The sequence below is a fragment of the Phyllobates terribilis genome, unplaced genomic scaffold (genome assembly GCF_046119375.1).
Source record: "Phyllobates terribilis strain yellow unplaced genomic scaffold, ASM4611937v1 Scaffold_10__3_contigs__length_209671492, whole genome shotgun sequence".
In the NCBI taxonomy this organism is placed as follows: Eukaryota; Metazoa; Chordata; class Amphibia; order Anura; family Dendrobatidae; genus Phyllobates; species Phyllobates terribilis.
The window spans coordinates 161,349,780-161,373,096 of record NW_027362770.1 but is presented as its reverse complement, the minus strand read 5'-3'; the positions used below and the strand labels follow the sequence as shown (position 1 = coordinate 161,373,096).

At 44.4% G+C, this 23,317-nt stretch overlaps 1 protein-coding gene across 8 annotated transcripts in view; it reads left to right on the top strand.

Annotated features, from left to right (window-relative positions):
- The window catches only part of SCUBE1 (signal peptide, CUB domain and EGF like domain containing 1), a 266,638-nt gene that overhangs the window by 29,200 nt on the left and 214,121 nt on the right, over positions 1-23,317 (top strand). For all 8 annotated transcript variants that reach the window (XM_073650018.1, XM_073650020.1, XM_073650015.1 and 5 more), the window contains exon 3: positions 963-1,088. In XM_073650018.1, the coding sequence (XP_073506119.1) occupies positions 963-1,088 (126 nt within the window). The remainder of the gene's footprint in view (positions 1-962; positions 1,089-23,317) is intronic.

Here is a 23,317-nt window from a genome sequence, read left to right as displayed (position 1 = left end):
TATTCTTGTCATTCTGAGCCAAATTTCGTAAATTGTTTTGGCTCCATAATACCCTCAGTTCCGTCAGTACCATGGACAGAGCATGACATGCCAGTCACTGTATATTGTATGTAAAGGATTTGCCAGGGCATATGACTTTATATACCTTTTGATTATATATTGCTTCCTTTTGAGAATGACTTTTTACTTACTATTTTTGGATTAAAGGGGACCTTTCACTGGATTTATTTAATTACAACGGAGTACCTCATCTGATTGGTGCTGCTCCACTGATTCTGGAACAGTTTTTCTTTTTCTTCTGTGTCCCTCTGTTCCAAAGTTATGCCCCCATTAATAATGGTATATTTTCCCCTTTCACAAACTGGGCGTCTACCGTAGATCTTCTCTGTGGGTGTTTCCTTTTTGTCCTCTGATGCTGGCCAATAGAAACACAGCCACCCTACCATTGTTACCAGGGGGCATAACTTTGGAATGGAGGGGCGCAGAAGAAAAAGTAAAACTGTTCCTGAATCAGTGAAGCAGCACCAATCGGAGGAGGTCATTGGAATGAAAAAAATCCAGTGAAAGGTCCTCTTTATTGATGCCGATTACTCACTCACCTAAATGTGGTTGGAAAATTAATTTTTTCACTTGGTTAGAAAGAGAAGTCAATTTTATATTCGTAACATGCCATTAATTTGATTTTGATCAGAGTTGGTGTGATTTTTGTTTCTTTGTGGTATGTTGAATTGACCCTAGTAGGAGCATGTTTTATTTAGGGAAATCCTATTGGGGACAGAGATTGTTTTGTACCACTCTATAGAATATGTTGCTGCTCTAAAAATATATACAGCAACCAATGTGAAGTAATAAATTGATTATACGCTGCTCTGTATATAGTGGATTATAAATTTAATTTCCTGTATTATGCGCATATATATGTTATAGGATGAGCTCACCAAAATGTGATTTCTTTATTCCAGATATTGATGAATGTGACAATGACTACAATGGTGGATGCGTTCATGAATGTATTAATATACCGGGGAATTATAGATGTACTTGCTATGATGGATTTATGTTGGCCCATGATGGACACAATTGCCTGGGTGAGTAAGTTCATTGTTTCACCTTTTTATATAGTTGTTTGTTTCTTTTTTTTTATTCTATTTTATACTATGTGTCTTATTTGTTACTTGTTATACGTCATTGGCATTACTCCTCCATTACCAACGTATGTAGCCTTGTCAGGAACAAAGTATGAACTATGCATTCTTAAAAGTACCGGAGTGTAAAGTGTAACTGTCCTTTCACATACAGTCATGCTCTTGCTGCATTCATCCCTTACAAGTTAAATCTGCTTTTGGTGAACAAACCAGTCTAATGTGGACTGGAACTGTGCTGAATCTCATGCTCTGTAACTTGCCATCCACTTTTTTTTTTTTTTTTTATTAAGTGGGTGGTTCTTTTTTTATGGGCATTCTGATGGCATTTTAGGTTCTGGAGTTTCTTTTCCCCTCCTTTCCCATTGCTTGCCTGCCCTGAACTGAGAGCCTGCTTCTCTTATTTTTGTCTGCAGTTTGACAGACATGAGATCAAAATAAGAGCGTCAAAGGCCCACCCCTGTTTCCTGTAGAGAGACAAAGGCCCACCCCTGTTTCCTGTAGAGAGACAAAGGCCCACCCCTGTTTCCTGTAGAGAGACAAAGGCCCACCCCTGTTTCCTGTAGAGAGACAAAGGCCCACCCCTGTTTCCTGTAGAGAGACAAAGGCCCACCCCTGTTTCCTGTAGAGAGACAAAGGCCCACCCCTGTTTCCTGTAGCGAGACAAAGGCCCACCCCTGTTTCCTGTAACGAGACAAAGGCCCACCCCTGTTTCCTGTAGCGAGACAAAGGCCCACCCCTGTTTCCTGTAGCGAGACAAAGGCCCACCCCTGTTTCCTGTAGCGAGACAAAGGCCCACCCCTGTTTCCTGTAGCGAGACAAAGGCCCACCCCTGTTTCCTGTAGCGAGACAAAGGCCCACCCCTGTTTCCTGTAGCGAGACAGAGGCCCACCCCTGTTTCCTGTAGCGAGACAGAGGCCCACCCCTGTTTCCTGTAGCGAGACAGAGGCCCACCCCTGTTTCCTGTAGCGAGACAGAGGCCCACCCCTGTTTCCTGTAGCGAGACAGAGGCCCACCCCTGTTTCCTGTAGCGAGACAGAGGCCCACCCCTGTTTCCTGTAGCGAGACAGAGGCCCACCCCTGTTTCCTGTAGCGAGACAGAGGCCCACCCCTGTTTCCTGTAGCGAGACAGAGGCCCACCCCTGTTTCCTGTAGCGAGACAGAGGCCCACCCCTGTTTCCTGTAGCGAGACAGAGGCCCACCCCTGTTTCCTGTAGCGAGACAGAGGCCCACCCCTGTTTCGTGTAGCGAGACAGAGGCCCACCCCTGTTTCGTGTAGCGAGACAGAGGCCCACCCCTGTTTCGTGTAGCGAGACAGAGGCCCACCCCTGTTTCGTGTAGCGAGACAGAGGCCCACCCCTGTTTCGTGTAGCGAGACAGAGGCCCACCCCTGTTTCGTGTAGCGAGACAGAGGCCCACCCCTGTTTCGTGTAGCGAGACAGAGGCCCACCCCTGTTTCGTGTAGCGAGACAGAGGCCCACCCCTGTTTCGTGTAGCGAGACAGAGGCCCACCCCTGTTTCGTGTAGCGAGACAGAGGCCCACCCCTGTTTCGTGTAGCGAGACAGAGGCCCACCCCTGTTTCGTGTAGCGAGACAGAGGCCCACCCCTGTTTCGTGTAGCGAGACAGAGGCCCACCCCTGTTTCGTGTAGCGAGACAGAGGCCCACCCCTGTTTCGTGTAGCGAGACAGAGGCCCACCCCTGTTTCGTGTAGCGAGACAGAGGCCCACCCCTGTTTCGTGTAGCGAGACAGAGGCCCACCCCTGTTTCGTGTAGCGAGACAGAGGCCCACCCCTGTTTCCTGTAGCGAGACAGAGGCCCACCCCTGTTTCCTGTAGCGAGACAGAGGCCCACCCCTGTTTCCTGTAGCGAGACAGAGGCCCACCCCTGTTTCCTGTAGCGAGACAGAGGCCCACCCCTGCTTCCTGTGATCCATCTCGGTGTTTCTGCTGCTTAAGTCCGATTACACAGGCAGTTGTCAGCAAGTTAGACAGAAGGGAAACACCCAATGGCCAGCACTTTAAAATTATTATTTTTTTATTTTTTTTTTTGGATGTGAGTGGGTTTAATACGACATTGTTTTTTTTCTCAAAAAAGTAATATACAGATTTTACGCTTAGGATTTGTCCAATAAGATCATGTTTGAATATTTGAAAGTAGACTGATCATTTAGAGGCCAGGTGAACATGAAGTAGGACTGAAGGATCAGACTACACAGGGTTTGTTTGTCTGTTACCATGGAAATGTGTAGGTAGGTTTTTCATAGAAGCATCGTCGATGTAATAGCATAATAAAAAAATAATCATGCAAAGATGTACATACCTTTTAGGATATTTGACTAGCCTGGAAAATCTCTGAATTTGCTAAGAGGGTCATGGCTATAGCACCTCAATCAATACGATCCCAGAAGGACCTCACTAAAATTTCTATGCAAACAAAAAGGCTACCACGTCAATATATTTTATTCAGTCTTCAATTTATTTACCACTAAGGGTATAAGTACAGGTAACTGGGGCCCATAGCAATAAAATTGGGCCTTCTCCTGGTGCTTCTGGACATTAGGAGAGCCTAAGTAGTTCTAACCTTCTTGTTTGTAGGGCCCTCTCCATCCTGGGCCATGGCACGGATGTAATGAAGTTGTAGCTCAAAAATGTTGTAAGGTCACTTTTATACAAATCAATACTCCGTAATGGATGCAGTAAATTCAAAGGGGTTATAATTATCACTTATTCTGGTTTCACACATCCGTGTGTCGCTGTCTGAATACAGACTGCGATGCACAGATCGGCCATGGGTCTCCGCAACCAAACTTGACAGCCTTATAAATTCTTATGAGGCTGTTTAGGTTGGGAGACCTGTAGTCAGTACTTGAATCATGGACCGTGGCACATGGATGTGTGAATGCCTTTTTATTCATGTGTTAAGTTTCTGATTGGTATAGGTCCTACCTCAAGAGGGACCCAAGTCCTTCACGAGAAGGAAGTGCCCACTGTGTCTCAGCCGTGAATCACGAGTCGGTATCTGTCAATCATAGGCAATAAGTATTGATTTAAGGAGACACCCTTAAATAAAGTTACATTGATAGTCGTCACTTTGTGGAGTCGTTAAAGGGTTAAAAAATTACAACACCAATAGATGGATATAAAAAGATGTACAGTACAGACCAAAAGTTTGGACACACCTTCTCATTTAAAGATTTTTCTGTATTTTCATGACTATGAAAATTGTACATTCACACTGCAGGCATCAAAACTATGAATGAACACATGTGGAATTATATCCTTAACAAAAAAGTGTGAAACAACTGAAAATATGTCTTATATTCTAGGTTCTTCAAAGTAGCCACCTTTTGCTTTGATGACTGCTTTGCACACTCTTGGCATTCTCTTGATGAGCTTCAAGAGGTAGTCACCGGAAATGGTTTTCCAACAATCTTGAAGGAGTTCCCAGAGATGCTTAGCACTTGTTGGCCCTTTTGCCTTCACTCTGCGGTCCAGCTCACCCCAAACCATCTCGATTGGGATCAGGTCTGGAGACTGTGGCGGCCAGGTCACCTGGCGTAGCACCCCATCACTCTCCTTCTTTGTCAAATAGCCCTTACACAGCCTGGAGGTGTGTTTGGGGTCATTGTCCTGTTGAAAAATAAATGATGGCCCAACTAAACACAAACCGGATGGAATAGCAAGCCCCTGCAAGATGCTGTGGTAGCCATGCTGGTTCAGTATGCCTTCAATTTTGAATAAATCCCCAACAGTGTCACCAGCAAAGCACCCCCACACCATGACACCTCCTCCTCCATGCTTCACGGTGGGAACCAGGCATGCAGAGTCCATTCGTTCACCTTTTCTGCATCGCACAAAGACACGGTGGTTGGAACCAAAGATCTCAAATTTGGACTCATCAGACCAAAGCACAGATTTCCACTGGTCTAATGTCCATTCCTTGTGTTCTTTAGCCCAAACATGTCTCTTCTGCTTGTTGCCTGTCCTTAGCAGTGGTTTCCTAGCAGCTATTTTACCATGAAGGCCTGCTGCACAAAGTCTCCTCTTAACAGTTGTTGTAGAGATGTGTCTGCTGCTAGAACTCTGTGTGGCATTGACCTGGTCCCTAATCTGAGCGGCTATTAACCTGTGATTTCTGAGGCTGGTGACTCGGATAAACTTATCCTCAGAAGCAGAGGTGACTCTTGGTCTTCCTTTCCTGGGGCGGTCCTCATGTGAGCCAGTTTCTTTGTAGCGCTTGATGGTTTTTGCAACTGCACTTGGGGACACTTTCAAAGTTTTCCCAATATTTCAGACTGACTGACCTTCATTTCTTAAAGTAATGATGGGCACTCGTTTTTCTTTACTTAGCTGCTTTTTTTCTTGCCATAATACAAATTCTAACAGTCTATTCAGTAGGACTATCAGCTGTGTATCCACCTGACTTCTGCACAACAAAACTGATGGTCCCAACCCCATTTATAAGGCAAGAAATCCCACTTATTAAACCTGACAGGGCACACCTGTGAAGTGAAAACCATTTTTGGTGACTACCTCTTGAAGCTCATCAAGAGAATGCCAAGAGTGTGCAAAGCAGTCATCAAAGCAAAAGGTGGCTACTTTGAAGAACCTAGAATATAAGACATATTTTCAGTTGTTTCACACTTTTTTGTTAAGTATATAATTCCACATGTGTTAATTCATAGTTTTGATTCCTTCAGTGTGAATGTACAATTTTCAAAGTCATAAAAATACAGAAAAATCTTTAAATGAGAAGGTGTGTCCAAACTTTTGGTCTGTACTGTATATGCACCATCTGTAACCTTCTTGGCTCTAGTTTTGGCCGTTTTTGTCAACTCTGTTGTAATAAGGTCAACTGACCACTACAGCTAATCACAGTCCTCAGCGGTCAGAGGAACAGGACACAAATACTTCCTGTCATGCTGGAGACCACTGAAGCCACTTGCTAAAAGAGTTAGAACGATCGACTATACATCATTATGTATGTGTATATATAATTTATTTTTATTTATTTTTTTGCCTCTGTAATTTTTTTTTTTTTATTTGACTACCCCTTTAAGAATGAATGAAGGCAGCCATTTTTAAAGGGGTTGTACACCTTTTTGGGGCCTTTTTTAAATTAAATGCATGCATTTTGTGCTAAAAATATTTTTTATAATTGGGTTTCATTACAAATCTTTCACTTTTTTGGCTTTCACAGGCTTCTTAATTCCCTGCACACTGTACTTTGATGTGGTCTGTTGTCATAAATCATATGAAAAAATACAGATTAAAAAAAAAGTTACAAACTTTCCTGACCAGCACTTCCACTCATACAATCACATGATTCTCCAGCCATTGAATGGGCAGAAGCGTTGGTCAGTCAAGTTTGTAACTCATTTTTTTAATCTGTCTTTTTTTTTTTAGCTGATTTATGGCCATAGACCACATCAAAGTACAGAGGAAACCGCTCTGACAAGAGAAAGTGGCCAACCTCTTACTGGGAATCCATCAGTGAACTCGTTCTGACAATCTAACCGGAAAGTTTGTAACTTTTTTTTTTAATCTTTTTCTCAGCCGGTTTATGACCACAGACCACATCAAAGTTGAATGTGTTGGGAAACAAAGAGCCTGTAAAAGCCAAACTGTGCAAAATTTGTAATGAAACCCAATAGCAAAAATGATTTTTAGCCCAAATTATTCACTTAAAGAAAAAAAGTGCACCAAAAAGTGGGCAACCCCTTTTAACCCCTTCCCGACATATGCCGTATATTTACTTTTCTGCGGGAGCTGCGTTCCCGCAAACCGCCCTGCATATACTTCTTCTCGATCGCACAGGCTCACGCTGAGCACCACCGCGATCGAGTGCGGGTGTCAGCTCTATCTGAGAGACCCTGCCCGTCAGACACTGCTCTGATGCCCTGCAGTGCAGAAGCATTGCAGAGTATCAGATCATCGATCTGTCAGTGTAAAAATGATGTCCCATCCTGGGACAATGTAGAACAAGTAAAACAAAAAGTTATTAAAAATTGTGAAAATATAAAAAAAAAAAAATCCCAAAATAAAGAACAGAAAACAATGAAAAAATTTGAATCCGATAAATTCATTTATTTATGTAAAAAAAAAATAAACCAAAAAAATACACATATTTGGTATCGCTCTGTCCGGAACGACCCAACCTATAAAATTCTCTCACTAGTTATCCCCTTCAATGAACACCGTAAAAAATAAATAAAAAAATAAATAAAATAAAGAGGCAAAAAACTAATGTTTTATCGTCATACCGCCGAACAAAAAGTGCAATAAAATGCGATCAAAGAGATGAATGAAAATAAAAATGGTACCGCTGAAAACATCATCTTGTCCCGCAAAAAAACAAGCCGCCAGACAGGTCCATCAGCAGAAAAATAAAAAAGTTATAGCTCTTAAAATAAAGCGGTGCAAAAATAATAATTTTTTTTTCTATAAAATAGTTTTTATTGTGTAAAAGCGCCAAAACCTAAAAAAATTATATAAATGTGGTATCGCTGTAAACATACTGACCTGAATAAAGCTGCCTTATCAATTTTACCACACGCGGAATAGCATTAAAAAAAAAAATTCCTGAATTGCTGGTTTTTGTTCATTCTGACTCCTAAAAATCAGAATAGAACGCGATCAAAAAATGTCACGTAGCTGAAAATGGTACCAATAAAAACATCAACTCGTACCACAAAAAACAAGCCCTAACATGACCCTGTCAGACAAAATATGGAAAAGTTATAGCTGCCTAAATATGGGGATGCAAAAACCTGTTTTTGCAATAAAAAGCGACTTTTAGTGTGTGACGACTGCCAAACATAAAAACCCAATATAAATCTGGTATCGCTGTAATCGCACCGACTTGAGGAATAAGTAGTCTAATCACTTATACCGTTCAGGAACGGTGTAAAAAATAACTAAAACTGATTCTTCATCTGCTGTTGATTTGTTCATTCTGCTTCCCAAAGATCGCAGTAAGGCTCGGCTCACATTTATCCTGTACTCTGCTCTGAGCGCTTACACTGGGGTTTCCGTGTAAATCTCTGAAATACGTCATTCAGACTGAACCTCCGGCGGAAGATTCCCTGTAATGTGGCAGATGAAGGCACTGTGGACGCCGCCTGGCCTGTGATCCCAGGGTGTCCGTCTTTTTATTAGGCGTGCATAAAAGTGCCATTGGCCACAGTTTTGTGCACCTCTGAAAAGGGCAACACTGAACAGAGGCCAGACGAAGTCCAGAATAACTCTACTGCCTCATTATAGTGAATAGATTCATCGGGGGTTTCATCTGTCACGTCACTCAGAGAATTAGATTGAAACCCCGATGTAAGTGCTCAGCGTAGAGCGTAGGATAAATGTGATCCCAAACATTATGTAAAATGTTTCCAATAAAAGCTTCAACTCAATCCACATAAAAAGCTAGTCCCCACTCAGGTTTATCACCTGTTAATGGAAATATAGTGGGCTTCTATGTAACTTGTAATACAAAGGCTCTGGAAAAGTGCTATGGCTCATTGCCCCCCAAAAGAAATTCTGCAAATTCTGCACTCCCAAATCCAAATGCCCCCTCCCTTCTGAGCACCAATGTGCCTAAACCACATTTAGCGTCCACATGTTTGGCATTTCTGTAACGATGAGAGTCCACCTAATTTACGAGTGCATGTCTCCAGAAGCATTAGCTGGTCACTACAACGTACTGGTCACTACATCCACTGCTGCTTGTTTCTGGAAAACACCCATGGAGTCAAAATCGTCACTACACCTGTAGATAAATACCCAAAGTGGTATAATTTCCAAAATGGGGTCACTTGAGGGGATTCTGCTGTTCTAGCACTTAGGGGCTCTGTATCTGTAGTCTGCAAACTACTCTAGGAAAATAGCGCTCCATCTCTCCTCTGAGTCTTGCCGTGTGGCTAAGCAATACTGTACAACCACATATGGGGTATTTCTACATTCAGCCGAAATTGTGGGACAAATTTTGGTGCCATTTTACCCATTTTCCAGTATGAAAATATAAAATCTGGAGCTAAAATGAAATTTTGGTGGTAAAAATGTAATTATTTTTTCTTCACTGCCAAATGGTATAAAATTCTGTGACACACCTGTGGTGTCAATATGATCACTGCACCCCTAGATGAATTCATTGAGAGGTGTAGTTTGTAAAATGGGGTCTCTTATGGAGGGTCTGCTGGTCTGGCACCTCAGAGGCTCTACCAATGTGACATGGCACCCTTAAACCAAACAAAATCTGAACTCCAATATGGCACTTCTTCCCTTCAGAGTTTTGCACTGTGCCTCAAAAGTAGTTTTCAACCACATATGGGGTATCAATGTACTCAGGAGACATTGCACAACAAATTTTTAGGTCCATTTTCTCCTGTTACCCTTGTGAAAATGCAAAATTTGGGGCTAAAAAAAACATTTTTGTGTGGAAAATTTGATTTTTTTCAATTTTATTTTCACGGCTCAATGTTATAAACTTCTGTGAAGCACCTGGGGTTTCAGGGTGCTCACCACACAACTAGATAAGTTCTGAGGGGGTCTAGCTTCCAAAATGGTGTCACGTGTGGGGGGTTTCCACTGTTTAGGCATATCAGGGGCTCTCCAAACGCGACATGGCGTCCGCTAATTTATTCCAGCAAATTTTACATTCAAAATGTCAAATGGCTCTCATTCCCTTCTGAGCCCTGCCGTGCGCTCAAACTGTGGTTTTCCCCCACATATGGGGTATCTGTGTGCTCAGGAGAAATTGCATTTCTCCTGTTACCCTTGTGAAAGTAAAAAAAAATTGTGTCTAATGGAAAATTTTTGTGAAAAAAAAACGAGTAGCCATCATTACTTTAAGAAATGAAGGTCAGTCAGTGCGAAAAATTGGGAAAACTTTGAAAGTGTCCCCAAGTGCAGTTGCAAAAACCATCAAGCGCTACAAAGAAACTGGCTCACATGAGGACCGCCCCAGGAAAGGAAGACCAAGAGTCACCTCTGCTTCTGAGGATAAGTTTATCCGAGTCACCAGCCTCAGAAATCACAGGTTAACAGCAGCTCAGATTAGAGACCAGGTCAATGCCACACAGAGTTCTAGCAGCAGACACATCTCTACAACAACTGTTAAGAGGAGACTTTGTGCAGCAGGCCTTCATGGTAAAATAGCTGCTAGGAAACAGCTGCTAAGGACAAGCAACAAGCAGAAGAGACTTGTTTGGGCTAAAGAACACAAGGAATGGACATTAGACCAGTGGTAATCTGTGCTTTGGTCTGATGAGTCCAAATTTGAGATCTTTGGTTCCAACCACCGTGTCTTTGTGCGATGCAGAAAAGGTGAACGGATGGACTCTACATGCCTGGTTCCCACCGTGAAGCATGGAGGAGGAGGTGTGATGGTGTGGGGGTGCTTTGCTGGTGACACTGTTGGGGATTTATTCAAAATTGAAGGCATACTGAACCAGCATGGCTACCACAGCATCTTGCAGCGGCATGCTATTCCATCCGGTTTGCGTTTAGTTGGACCATCATTTATTTTTCAACAGGACAATGACCCCAAACACACCTCCAGGCTGTGTAAGGGCTATTTGACCAAGAAGGAGAGTGATGGGGTGCTACGCCAGATGACCTGGCCTCCACAGTCACCAGACGTGAACCCAATCGAGATGGTTTGGGGTGAGCTGGACCGCAGAGTGAAGGCAAAAGGGCCAACAAGTGCTAAGCATCTCTGGGAACTCCTTCAAGATTGTTGGAAGACCATTTCCGGTGACTACCTCTTGAAGCTCATCAAGAGAATGCCAAGAGTGTGCAAAGCAGTCATCAAAGCAAAAGGTGGCTACTTTGAAGATCCTAGAATATAAGACATTTTCAGTTGTTTCACACTTTTTTGTTAAGGATATAATTCCACATGTGTTCATTCATAGTTTTGATGCCTTCAGTGTGAATGTACAATTTTCATAGTCATGAAAATACAGAAAAATCTTTAAATGAGAAGGTGTGTCCAAACTTTTGGTCTGTACTGTATCTCTCTGATTTAAGGGCATAAAAATTAAAAGTCTGAAAATTGCAAAATTTTCACAATTTTTGCCAAATTTCCGATTTTTTTTTCCACAAATAATCATAAGTGATATCAAAGAAATTTTACAACTATCATAAGTTCAATATGTCACGAAAAATCAATCTCAGAATCAGGGGAATCCGTTGAAGCGTTCCAGAGTAATTAACTCATAAAGTGACAGTGGTCAGAATTGACACATGGTCAGAAAGGTGAAAATAGGCTTCAGGGTGAAAGGGTTAAGAAACATCCAAAAGTGACCGTCATTTCAAGGAAAAAATAAGTAAACGTAGCTATTTTGTGGGTTGCATAAAAAATGTGGATGACAAATTTTGATTTGCATAAACTTTTATAAGGCAAAATTAATTAAATATATATTTTCAGTATTAAAGATTATTTTTTATTATTTTTTATTTTCCCAGCATGTATGTATAAATAAATGTCTTCTTTTTTTAGCTACCTTTCCAAATTGTCCATTACATCCCGTCATATTTTCCTAGATCTCATTTTATTGCTCTTTTGACAGACTCCACAGGGTTTCATTCTTTTTTATTTTTGCTTGAAACAAACCTTCTCTGTAAATATGAATTTCCTTCGACTAGTCCAAGTGTTATTCCCATACACAAAGATGGTTGTGATAGGGAGATGCTGCAGGACAGGACACCCTTTTTGGGGAAGTGGCAGTGGGGGGCGGTGAGACTTTGAAACCGCTGATTTTTGGATATTTTTGTAGCGATGCATCATTTTTTGTGATTTATCCTGCCTGGTGCCAAAATTTTAAGAAAATAATAAAAAAAAATTAGGAGTGAGTGACTAGAGTTTGTGTCCGGGGCTGCGAGGGTAACGGTGACACATTTATGGCATTCATATGGACGGTATAAATGAACTGTTGTGTCATTTCATAAAACTTCATAATGACTTGTGTAGAACTTGTGTTTGACTGAAAAGACTTAATATTTATTCTCATTTACCCAAACAACGGGAACGGGACAGCGAGTCTGAGCCGGGACATAAGTCACATTCTAGAAGCCTGTCTCCGTGGATAATTAGCCAATCTTAAGCCCAATTTTTTATTTTTTTATTTTGGGGTCAGGCTGGTAATTTGAGTGATATTATGGAGCCTGAAGTGTGGGCAAACACATTTAGCGGCTCCTTAAAGATGTATTCCCAACTTTAAGATCATATCCCAATATGTACTAGGTGTAATAATAATAGTATTAGCAAATTCCTCCAATTAGAAATGTAGGTACAGTTCTTCTGATAAGCTATGTTGCTTACCCCATGTGCAGGACATTGTAGTAGCTTAGGTATCCATGGTTACGACTACTCATATAGTGACAGTTAGTTGTTTGTGGTCGTAACTAGTGTTGAGCGAATTTGTTCGGCATTTCAGATTCGTGTTAGGGGTTCCGACTTGTTTGCGCCCAAAAAAAATCAGCTCCGCGCATGAACAATCCTGATTTGTCACGCAGTTATCTGTGTGACAGTGTGGAGAATCAGGAATGTTCATGGGCGGAGCCGATTTTTTGGCGCAAACAAGATGAAACCCCGAACACGAATTTTAAATGCCGAACAAATTCGCTCAACACTAGTCGGAACTATGGATATCTAAGCTACTGTAATGCCCTGCACATGGGGTAAGTGACATAGCGAATCTGAAGAACTTTACTATATTTCTAATTGGAGGTGTTTGCTAATATTACACCTACTACATATTGAGATATAATCTTAGAGATGGCAATACCCCTTTAAGCCTCATCACAAGCGGTTTATTGACCCACTGATGATAAATTGATTTTAAAGTGATTAACTTGCAGAAAGTTGAGCTTCATTGCCAAGGATTCACTAGACGGTCATTTATTTTTGCTTGATGGATGAAAGACTAACTCAGTTTTAGAGTCTGAGCTGTAGAAATGTGTTTTTCATCAAAGAAATGCCAGATAAGACGTTACATTTTTCAAAAAGTATTGTTATTGCATGTGCTGGTGTGGAAGTTCCAGCTTTGGTCTCTAGGGGCACTCGTTGATTGTTGTACATTTTTTTTTCTTTTCCCTAAATCCAGGATTTTGCCTAAAGGGATTGTCCTGTCAACAGTGGTGTAACATCAAGTTTGTAGACCCCAACGCAACATCTCCTACAAGATCCCCAACTATCACAAGGGCTTTATTAATAATGGCCTTTTTTATAGATATGCTTTGTACCCCCTTAGGCTCCAAGGACTACAACCCCTGCACTTACTATACTAAGTTCTTGATGGTCACACCAGATTGATGACCTATGCATAGGCTAGGTCATCAATATGAGATTGGTTTGCCGGTACCCCCCACTGAAAAGCTGAAATGGTTCCAGTGGTGGCCAGATGTAAACACATGGTACTGCTCTACCGCTCCATTACATCCGGCCGTGAATAAAAGCTAATCGTGAGGGTGCTGGGTGTCCGATGGATAGCTTACCAAAATGGTGGACTGAACAACCCCTTTATGTTAAATACACATAGTTTAGAGATGGGTTTAGTTTGGATAATGGTGAAGGGAAGGAGACACTCCAGTGATTTAAGGTCAATGGGGTAAAAACCCCAAACCAACTGCCCTTCAACAGTCTGATGCTTAGGTCCAGAACGTGGCCACTGATGGAAGGGGTATAGGCCAGACCTGTCCATCAGAGGCCTCAATTGGAGTAATGATGGACAAGGGACCACACCTTCGCTTGTTTCTGATTCACTAAAGTGATGGAACTAGGAAGCTGTTTTTGAAGAGAGGACATCGACCCTTCTCTAGTAATTACATTACATTTGCTGCAACAATAAATAGACTTTTTTGATTTTTAAGAAGAATCATAGAGTGACCCACCTCTTTAATCTAGGAGGATCTGAAAAGTGTTTAATTTCCGCATAGTATTCGACAGGGGAAAAAAAGTAATACACAGTTGGAATTGATGGAAATGTTGATGGGTCCTCTTAAGTGACAGACCCTCTTCGTAGCCACTCTTCATTCTGGGTAAGGCCAGATTCACACATTTGTGGTCCTTACTGATCAGTAGTGTTGAGCCACCCCCGTAGTGTTCGGTTCGGTTCGTCGAACACCCGTGTGTTCGCCGAACTGTTCGTCGAACTGTTCGTCGAACACCTTCGAACACCGTTAAAACCAATGGCAGGCAAACAAAAACACATAGAAACACATAGAAAACACCTTCAAAGGTGTCCAAAAGCTGACAAACTGCTCAGAAGACACAACTAACACATGGAAAAGTGACAAGTACATATAGTCATGCGAAAAGAAAAGAGGTGGAGGAGTAAAAGGAGGGGGAGACACAGATATAGGCATGTCATGCCCTTCTAAAATCCAAAAAGTGAGAAGCCGACACGTTCAGTCCGCTCCTGCCCGTGCCACCTCCGCGTCGCCGGGTTTGTGCCAGAGCCGCGGTGAACCCTGACGGCCAGCCCCCCTCTCCCAATACTGGTGCCTGTCCGCTGGTGGGTCGAGCGAGCCCCCCTGTGGTGAAGGCAGCTCTAAGCTTTTTAATTTAAATTGTCTCTCTAATTTGAATGAATACACTTTAAATCCATTTACAAGGATCTATTGGAAGGCAAGTCTCATGCCAGCAGCCGCGTAATTCCAGCTCCAGTAGCGTCCACTAAAGCTGCTGCAGTTAAAAAGCTTTTATAAGGATCGAGCACGGCTGTCCACCGCAAGGCATCCTACTGCCAGTCCCAGCCCCTATGCCTTGGGGTGCCTCCTGATGCTCTTCACTGAGTATCCCGTGGTCCCGAAGCATTTCCTTTGAAAAAATTAAGTGTCCAAACTACAGGTGGTGTAGCTTGCTTAACAGCCAGGATAATCCGCTGACTAGCAGACACTGCTACTAGGCACAAAGTATTTCCTGGGCTAGATGCAGTTAAAAATTTGTAATTAGATACTCTCGTTGGATGCTGAGAAAGCATTCCATAGAGTCTCCTGGCACGCCATATATGATTCTCTTAAAAAGCTTGGGGTAGGGGTCTAGGGGACCCTTTTTATAGCCAAAATCACGGCCCTGTATCGCAATACGTCACCTAGGCTGAAGATAAATGGAACTGTAGCACCCTGACGGCTCGGTTGCTACAGAGGTATTGCACCTCACCCAGAGGTGTGATATCTCACTCTCAGGTAAGGATGGAGTGTGGATCAGGACCCGACACCTGCATGCATTACACCACATTGCCGTGGGGCAGGGCGACCAATATGCCTCTGAGATGGGCACGACAGTCCCTGTCCCTGGCTGGAGTGGGGGGAGGGAACACTGAGGAAGGGGAACCCTGTAGTGCAGGAGCAGGGAGGAAGCAGTTCCTGGGTGCATTGAGAAGGGAGTATAAAAGGTGGGCACCATCTTAGTTCAGTGCAGAGAAGTCTGAGCAGAAGTGGCAGGGAGCAGGGGCTCTGCATGAGCTCTGCTCCGGAGGCGGGCCTAGTAACAGAGGCCCAGGCCTGGAAGAGGGAGAAGGAAGGAAGAGGAGCGGAGAAGGCTCCAGGAACGAGGAACGAAGGGATCCCAGGGGTGCGGACGGGCGAGTCGCCACCGCACGCCCGAATCCACCTGCGTGGAGGGGTCAGGCCAAAGGGGGAGACCGGTCCCCGAAACTAGTGGAGGCAGGAAACGACCCTCAGCTAGAAACAGGAGGCTGTGACATTTTATGTGGCGCAGCCCCTCGCTACACCCGCTAGGAAGGCACCACATAGGGTCAGGGAAACTGGCGCCAAGTTTACCAAGAGGAGGCCCGAGGCAGCCGGACAGAAGTGTTGGTAAGAAAGGCCAGACAAAGGACACACAAAGGGGGTCCTGTGAAGCGCTCCAAAGTTATCTGGGAGTTGTCTGAGCCCCTCACCTGGTGAGCACAGTACGACGTGGGCAGCCGTTACCTGCAGACGTGGTCTGGATAATAAGAACTGTGAGTAAAGGCCCTGGACTGCATCACTGACTCCGTGTCGTTACTGCTGCTGCCCTGCACCATCACCCCCATCCTCCGCATACACTGCCCTGAGGCTATACTCCTCCCGTGGGGAGTTATGCTACGCTCTGCTGCACCCACAACACCAGCCTCAGCGGTCTGCCCTGGAGCGGCGGTTCACTCTGACCGCAATCCACGGGTGGCGTAGTCGGACATTTAAACATCAAAACCACATAAATAGTTCCGCCACTGGTTTGACCGCCCTGAGCCACGGAACCGGGTCGCCGCCACGGAGACTACAACCACCATCATCCACCAAAAAGGGTCCGGCTCCGGGTGTCCCAAGGGGGCGCGTCAGAACATTTTCATCACCTTTCACAATCACCAATGGGACAAGGCAGGGATGTTCTCTGTCCCCTCTCTTATACATCCTAGTGACAGAGCACCTGCTCTCATCAATTCGCCATAACCCCAATATTAGGTGGATTGAGGTGGGAGGCACCGAGTACAAGTGCTCTCTATTTGCTGATGATGTCCTAGTATATATCACTCAATCACATATATCCATCCATGCTGTTATGGCTGAAATAGATCACTTTGTTACATGGTCAAATTTTAAAATCAATGCAGCGAAGTCTGAGGCCCTCGATGTCTCCCTCCCCAAATCCATATAGGATTCCATCCAGTCCAACTTTCCCTTTGCCTGGCCCTCACAGGGTATCAAATACTTAGGAATTCCTATTCATAGAGACCTCTCCCATCTATGTTATCTTAATTTTGGGCCCTTTATTGAACAACTCCATACAGACCACGGTTGGCAAGTTAGAACTGTAAGATTCACTACGTGAACCACTGGTGTTTTGTGGAAAAGCACATGTACACTGTGTTCCAAATTATTATGCAAAAAGTGTTTAGGAGTGATAAGGGAAGAATTTGTTTGTTTGTCAGTTAAACTCATTGATGGTGATGTGTGTCAGGGCTCTTTATATCACTGTAAGCAATTGCAGACACCTGTGCTAATTAGTTTGGCAGGTGTGTCCAATGAAAGGCAAGACTACTTAAGAAGGCTGTCTCACATTATTAAGCAGCCTACATTTTCTGCCAAAATGGGAAAGAAAAAGGATGCGTCGGCTGCTGAGAAGCAACAAATTGTGGAGTGTTTAGGTCAAGGCATGACTACAATCAACATTGTGCGATGATCAGGATGAAGTGTCTTGGCAATCAAGAAGTATGTAGCTGATTCACAGTACACACGTGTGCGTGCTGATAAGGGCAAATTGAGGACTCTTTCCTACAGGCAATTACGTCAGGTTGAAAGAGCAGCGGCAAAAAAGCCTTGTCATAGCAGCAGACAAGTTTTTGAAGCTGCTGGTGCCTCCAACATCCCCCGAACAACAAGATGCAGGGTCCTTCAGAGGTTTGCAGCTGTGCATACGCCATCCTGTCGACCTCCTCTATCCACTTCACACAAGCAGAAACGGCTCCAGTGGGCCAAACATTACATGAAGACTGATTTCAAAACTGTTTTGTTCACGGATGAGTGCCGTGCAGCGCTCGATGGTCCAGATGGATGGAGTGGAGGATGGCTGGTTGATGGACACCATCACGCAAACACGGCTACAGCGCCAACAAGGAGGAGGTGGAGTAATGTTTTGGGCTGGAATCATGGGGAGAGAGATTGTTGGCCCCTTTAGGATCCCTGAAGGCGCTAAAGATGAACTCCATAATGTATGTGGATTTTTTCAAACAGCACTTCCTGCCATGGTTCAAGAAGAAGAACCGTGTATTTCACAGCAAGATCATTTTTTTGCATGATAATGCACCATCTCATGCTGCACATAAAACATCTGCATCTCTGGCTGATATGGGCATAAAAGGGGACAAACTTATGGTGTGACCCCCATGCTCCCCTGACCTCTACCCCATTCAGAACCTTTGGAGCATCATTAAAAGGAGTGTCTATGATGTCGGGAGGCAGTTCACATCTAAGCAACAGCTCTGGGAGGGTATTCTGTCCTCATGCAAAACAATTGAAGCAGAAACCATCCAAAACCTGACAAATTCAATGGACGAGAGAGTTCAGAAGCTCCTTTCGAACAAGGGGTCCTATGTGAAAATGTAACATCACCTAGAATAAAGTTTTGAGTTGAAAACTGTTTGATTTCAGTTTCTAACAACCTGCTAATGCTTATAATTTCAAAAATGACCATTTTTTTGGTCTTTATTAAAATGAAAAGGTTGATCGAAAAGTTTGGGGGATCTAAGAGTGTGGCAACCCAGTAGTCATGATTACTTCGAATTCTGACAATATGAGGGTCATGCTGCAGGTAGTGCAGCAAGAAGGCACTTATGTGTCTTGCGCATCTCGGAGCCCCAAAATTATTTTCCGGGCTAGATGCAGCTAAAAATTATTATTAATTTTAAATCTGGTGAAGCTTTAGTATAGATGGCCTAATAGGATCAGTGCTGCACACTGCTACAAAGCCCAAATTATTTTCCAGTCAAGATACAGATAAACATGATTAGTAATTTTAAATCTGGTGGAGCTTATTATAGATGGCCTAATAGAATCAGTGCTGCACACTGCTACAAAGCCCAAATTATTTTCCAGCCAAGATACAGATAAACATGATTAGTAATTTGAAAGCTTAAAACGGTTGGTAGGGTGATTTTAACCAATCATCAAGCTTTTACTCTCCCCAGGATGACACAGGGGTAGAAAAGTCGTTTCGGATCCATGATTTGTTCATCTTTATGAACGTGAGTCTGTCTACATTATCAGTGGAGAGCCGCGTGCGCTTATCTGTCAGCACACCACCAGCAGCGCTGAACACACGTTCAGACAGAACGCTGGCTGCGGGGCATGACAAGATCTCCAAGGCGTAAGTGGCTAGCTCCGGCCATTTATCCAGATTGGAAGCCCAAAAAGAGCAAGGGTCCAGTGACAGTCATGGCTTCAATGTTTACTTGGAGATACTCCTGTACCATCGTCTCTAGGCGTTGACTATGTGTCAGACTTCTTGTCTCCTGTGGCCTTGCAAAGGATGGGCTAAAAAAGTGGTGAAATGATTCCGCAAAATTGATGTTACCAGCAGATACTGTGTTTCTGTTACGGTTTGAGTGCTGAACACTTGACGGTCCCACGGTTGGCAAGTTGGAACTGTGAGATTCACTACGTGCACCACTGGTATTTTGTGGAAAAGCACATGTAAGATTCTGCAACAGTCTCTGCTGATACTCCTGCATGCGTGCATCCCTTTCTATGGCAGGAATAATTTCTGCAAATTTACTTTTGTACCGGGGATCTAACAGTGTGGCAACCCAGTAGTCAGGATTATTTCTAATTCTCACAATTCGAGGGTCATGTTGCAAGTAGTGCAGCAAGAAGGCACTCATGTGTGTTGCGCATCCAGGAGCACCAAGTCCCTGTTGTGTTGGTGGCGAGGTAACAATCATGCTTCCTTCCTCTGTCCTCTCCCCCCAACCTCGCACAACAGAAATGTGATCAAGGTCTCCCTCATCTGATGAGTCTTCCATCAGTTCGTCCTCCACTTCTTCCTGGGCTCCTGCACCTTCCTCACTAGTTTGGCTGCTACCATGCGCCCTGGTAAAACCATCTCCCCCACCCTCACATGCCTGCCGCCTTGGTGCTGCCGACCGTCTGGACCTTGCAGATGTTAGCCCTTCCGCATACAACTCCTCCTCCTCTACTTCCTCCACCTCCTCTTGTGCCACCACCTGACTCCGAATTCTGTTTAACATGTGCTCCAGCATGTAAATCACCGGAATAGTCATGCTGATAATGGCATCGTCAGCACTAAACATCTTCGTCGCCATTTCAAAACTGTGCAGAAGGGTGCATAGGTCCCTGATCTGAGACCACTCCTCCAGCGTGATTTGCCCCACCTCTGGATCTCGTTGGCCCAGGCTATACGTCAGAACGTATTGCACCAGGGCTTGTCGGTGCTGCCACAGTCGCTGCAACATGTGCAGAGTTGAATTCCACCGGGTAGGCACATCGCATTTTAGCCGGTGAAGTGGCAGGCCCAACGACTTCTGTAGAGATGTAAGTCGCTGAGCTGCGGGATGCGAACGGCGGAAGTGAGCACACAGCGACCGTGCCCTCTGCAGAAGGCCATCTAGTCTGGGATAGTGGGCTAAAAATTGCTGGACAACCAGGTTCAACACGTGAGCCATACAAGGCACGTGTGTGACATTGCCCCGGCGAAGGGCCGCACACAGGTTTGCAGCATTGTCGCACACGGCCTTCCCTGGTTTCAGGTCCAGTGGAGACAACCATTCATGAAATTGGTTCTCCAGAGCTGACCACAACTCCTCAGCTGTGTGACTCACATTTCCCAGACATTTCAAAGTAAAAACCGCCTGATGACGTTGAGCCCTACTGCCAGCATAGTAAGGAGGTGTGCAGGATCCCTTCTGCGCAGTTACAAAGCTTGTGGCATGACCAGACAGGCTTTGGGTGCAGGTGGAAGACCGAGAGGAGGTTGAGGAGGCAGAAGCAGTGGAGGAACTTTGACATAAAGAGGATTGACGCACAACTCGTGGGGACGGCAAGACTTGGACAGCAGCCCCTTGTCCTGCTGTCACCATAGTTACCCAGTGCCCAGTCAGCGACATGTAACGCCCCTGTCCATGCCTACTCGTCCAAGTGTCTGTGGTGAAATGCACCCTGTCACACACAGAGTTTCTCAAAGAAGCGGTGATGTTGTGTGCGACATGCTGGTGGAGCGCAGGCACACCTTTCTTTGAGAAGTAGTGCCGACTGGGCATCTGGTACTGGGGCACTGCGACGGACATAAGGTCTCGAAAATCCTCTGTGTCCACCAGGCGGAAAGGCATCATTTCTGTAGCCAAGAGCTTGCAGATGGTGAAATTCAACCTCTTAGCTTTCTCATGGCTAGGAGGAAATGGTCTTTTACTTGTCCACATCTGAGGGACCGAGGGCTGGCTATTGTGCTTAGACGGGGTTGATAAGGGTGTCCCCGGCAAACTGCCGGTCTGTGAGGAAGATGCAGGCGGACATGTTAGCACCACCTTTGGATCAAGGCAACCTATCGATGTCGGACAGCGCTCAACACCAGCTGGTGTTACCACCTCCAAAGAAAATGATGGCCTGCCAATCACGCTGGCTGTTGCGGGTAAAGAGGTGGCAGGTCTGCGCCCCAAAACAGGTGTGACTGCTGTCCCCCCAGTCACAGAGGATGAAGAGGCCGCGGATGCACAAGATATGGCAGACGGTGGTTGGCCCGGCCGGCTAGGCCGCATTGTAGCACACTGAGCTTCCCACTGCAACTTATGCTTCATGTCCATGTGCCGGTTCATGCATGAAGTACTCAAACTATGTATTTTTTTGGCCTCTACTTAGCTTTTGCTGACAAATGTTACAGATAACACGAGTTGGGTCATCTTTATCGATCTGAAAAAATGCCCAGGCTATGCAAGGCTTAGCACCCATGCGACCTGAAGAGCCACCACGACTTGTGGTGAGAGGCAGAGTTGTGTTTGAGGATGCAGTTGTTGACGTGCTTCCGGTACTACGTCTCTGTCCAGGAAGGCGCAACCTGACCTCGTCGTCACTAGCATCTTCCTCCACCTCCTCTGCTGACCTCATCTCTTGGCTGACTGTGGGTTGACAGTAAGTGGGATCTCCAACCTCAACATCGTCACCCTGTGCGTTATCACACCCGTCGTCCAAAGAGACAACCTGTTCCTGCCCTGACAAAAAACTAAAGTTGTCGCTCCAATCAGGTATTTGAGTCTTATCATCGTCTTCCTCATTGTCTCCACCAACAGGAGTTACAGTTTGGGAATGAGGGTCTACATTATGGTCAGAACCTTCTGCGTCTGGTCCTGGATCCGACTCATAAAGATTCTGGGCATCAGTGCAGATCATTTCCTCGTCTGGATTCACAGAAGCGCTGGAGTCGACCTCTGATTCCCAGGCTATAGTATGAGTAAACAGCTCTGCAGACTCAACCATCTGTTCTACCTCATACTCAGACGGGCAGCTGGAGATTTGGGAGCTGTGAGGAAGCAAGTGCGATTGGGGTGACACCTTTGAGGACTGGAGTATTTGTGATGTTGAAGTTGATGTGGAGGAGAGCCCACTTAAAGGAGCACTTGATATCCGTTGAAGCACCTGCTGTTTTTGTGCCTCATCTGGAATTTGTAGCGATTGGCGTGGCCGTAAGAAAGGGATCTTATCACATTGTCCGCTAAAAGAAGTAGACATTTTAGTTTGGCTGGAAGATGGTCTTTCTTCTGCAGATGTTACTGTTGCTTTAACACCTACCCCACGGACACAACCTTTTTTCCCCTTCCCAACACGCCTATTCCCCTTTCCACCAGCAGCAGGCCTTTTTCCACTCATTTTGGTGGTTAACTAATTCACAACTCTGGAGTTGTTTGCACAAAAAAACAATGGATGGGAACCGAGCAGAGCTGAGTGGCCAAACTGTGGTATTAGGCCAAAACTATTGGCTGGGTTAGATGCAGAAAAAAATTATATTCAATTTGCAACCTGATGGAGGTCAGTATAGATGGACTAATAGAACAAGACCCACACACTGCTAGAAGCCCAAATATTTTTTCAGAGGTAGATGCAGAAAAAAATGTATTCAGTTTGCAACCTGATGGAGGTCTGTATAGATGGATTAATAGAACAAGTCCCACACACAGCTACAAGCCCAATATTTTTTCAGAGGTAGATGCAGAAAAAATATCTATTCAGTTTGCAACCTGATGGAGGTCAGTATAGATGGACTAATAGAGAAAGTCCCACACACTGCTAGAAGCCCAAATATTTTTTCAGAGGTACTGTAGATGCAGATAAAAATTATTTTTAATTTGCAACCTGATGGAGGTCAGTATAGATGGACTAATAGAGAAAGTCCCACACACTGCTAGAAGGCCACATATTTTTTCAGAGGTAGATGCAGAAAAAAATATATTCAGTTTGCAACCTGATGGAGGTCTGTATAGATGGATTAATAGAACAAGTCCCACACACAGCTAGAAGCCCAATATTTTTTCAGAGGTAGATGCAGAAAAAAATATATTCAGTTTGCAACCTGATGGAGGTCAGTATAGATGGACTAATAGAATGATGCTATGCCCAAAAGATTTTACTTCACTAGGTGCAGTAAAAAAATTGGTATTCTATACACAGGTGGTATATCTTGCAACACAGATAG